Source organism: Cyprinodon variegatus, unplaced genomic scaffold, assembly GCF_000732505.1.
Source record: "Cyprinodon variegatus isolate N-32 unplaced genomic scaffold, C_variegatus-1.0 Scaffold1460, whole genome shotgun sequence".
Classification (NCBI taxonomy): Eukaryota; Metazoa; Chordata; class Actinopteri; order Cyprinodontiformes; family Cyprinodontidae; genus Cyprinodon; species Cyprinodon variegatus.
Window position 1 is genome coordinate 99864 of NW_015151913.1, and position 2215 is coordinate 102078.

At 48.6% G+C, this 2215-nt stretch overlaps 1 protein-coding gene across 2 annotated transcripts in view; it reads right to left on the bottom strand.

Moving 5' to 3' along the window:
• Positions 1-11: 11 nt before the first annotated feature.
• Positions 12-2215, bottom strand: part of atg16l1 (autophagy related 16 like 1) — a 17192-nt gene continuing 14988 nt past the window's right edge. For both annotated transcript variants that reach the window (XM_015403210.1, XM_015403209.1), the window contains exons 15-20: positions 1526-1646; positions 1332-1437; positions 1094-1243; positions 974-1021; positions 802-903; positions 12-727 (exon numbers count right to left, since the gene is read on the bottom strand). In XM_015403210.1, coding sequence (XP_015258696.1) covers positions 634-727; positions 802-903; positions 974-1021; positions 1094-1243; positions 1332-1437; positions 1526-1646 — 621 coding nt within the window. In that variant the 3' untranslated portion in view covers positions 12-633. The remainder of the gene's footprint in view (positions 728-801; positions 904-973; positions 1022-1093; positions 1244-1331; positions 1438-1525; positions 1647-2215) is intronic.

Genomic DNA, 2215 nt, shown 5'->3' on the forward strand with positions numbered 1-2215 from the left:
ACTTTTGGGACAATGTCTGATAAAGAGTACATTTATATACATGTTTAAGCCAGAATGATTAGAAATTTAACACGACTTCCCTAAGACTTTAAAGAGAACCTCCAGTTTGGAAAAGAGACTCATCTGCCTTCATCAACATCCCACCGTAACTTTTAAAACACTAGACATCAGACAGACATTTTTAGAGTTTTTTGGTTTAATGTCTCCGTGTTGTGGGAGGAGCAGCGAAACGAAAACATGAACCGAAACAGGAAGAAAGCAAAACACACCGATTAGTGTTTATGGATCTAAAACCTCAGGCAGTTTCCATGGTTACGATCCAGCAGCTTTCCCAGCATCACTCTGGGATAGCTCAGAGGCACTTCAGCAGCTGTGTGTGCCTCAGTTCATACAGAACAAAGTTCACTCCGACTCTTTACTCTTCATCTTTTAGAGGGAGGACTTCTCTTCCTCAGGCTGCATCACACACTCAGCTGTTTGCCGTCCATACAACCGTTAACCAGCAGGGGGAGCTCTGTCACCGTTAAAACGACTGAACATTAAAAGCTCCTCAGCGGCTTCGTCACATGCAGCGACGAAGACGAGTCCACCAGAACCAGACCATGATGGCTCCACCCCCTGAGCTCCAGCCAATCACATGTCTGACCACAGGATGGCTCTGCTGCCCTTCTCCACGCTGGCCACGTACGTCCCCGATGGCGACCATGACACGCAGTTGACGGCGGTGCTGTAGGACAACGACAGCATCAGCAACGACAGCAGGTCAAAAGTTATTTTCCAACAGAACCGTCTCGTTTCTACCTGTGGTTTCTGTCCAGAGTCCGGTCTAGTTTCCCCGTCAGGACGTTCCAGATGTACAGGGCGCCATCGGCTGACCCTCCGGCCACATAGCTGCCGTCAGGGCTGAGAGGAAAGAAAAACTGTTAGTTTCTACATCAGAACCAGAACTGATTTTTCACCGAGGGGAGCTCACCTGAAGGTGACTCTGGTCCAATCGGCTCCACACTTGAAGCCCTGAGCACTAAACACACAGTCTAGGTCAGAGGTGGCAATGACTATGATAACAGCTGTGATGAAGGCCGCTGAACCTCACCTGAACGTCTGCCGTACGGCGTTGCTGCGCAGGTCGATGATCTTCAGCAGGTCGTCTCTAGAACAGGTCAGCAGCTCGCTGCGGTCGTGGTTCAGGTCCAGAGACGTGACCCGACCCATCAGCTCCATCTCTCGCACGATGCTCTCCGCCCTGATGCCCCGATGGAAGCAAACAGGAGGCACGTTGAACCCAAACGCACTAACGGCTGAATCAACCAACCAACCAGATCAGAACCTACCTGATGTCCCAAAATCGGACTTTCTTGTCAAAGTGGCCACTCATGACACACTGCTCCGTGCACACGATGTCATTACAGCTGGAGCCGGCGAAGACCGTCTTCATGCCTGCACCAGGTGAGTTCAGAGGAGACAACTGAGCAAAACAGGTGGAGGCGGGTTTACAGAAAGAGGCAGCAGCTGGCCAATCACGTACAGACTTTGCTGCGAAGGTCCCACAGTTTGAGCGTGCGGTCGTAGCTCCCAGACACGATGCGAGCGTTGTCCAAAAGGAAGCGAGCTGACAACACCTTCCCGCTGTGACCCGTTAAGGTGTGCTGAGGAACAGGGGGGACAGGGTCAGATTACTCTGCTGAACAAACACCTGGGCCCGTTTTAGGAAGTGGGATCAAGTTTAGAGGTAAATCCCTGCCTACAAGGGATTTCCAGTTTCACAAATCCTAACAGGGATCCAGAGACTAATTAATCCCACAAGTTATTCCGTGAAACAGCTGTTTGGTAGCAGGATTTCTAGATGTTATCCTGAGTCCCATTTACACTATAGTCATAGACAAGAAAGGCATCAAACGGTTTGCATGGAGAGCGAATGTTCATAACCCTCCTCTCAAAACCCACCGGGCCCGTGATCCATTTTATAGCGTTTAACTCAGAATGCATGAAAATCACACAAGTAAAATGTTTACCAATATAGACATGTTAGACAGTCGGAAAGCGTAGATTTTCCACAATTCAACCACCAAGTTATTATGGACATAGCGAGCACCAAAGCACAATTAACACAGATATAGCAGCATGTCAAAATGTACCATGACAAAGCAGCCACAAGTAAGCATGTCTTTATAACTGCTCTTCAAAAAAAGACCTATTATTAAAAAAAAAAAACACC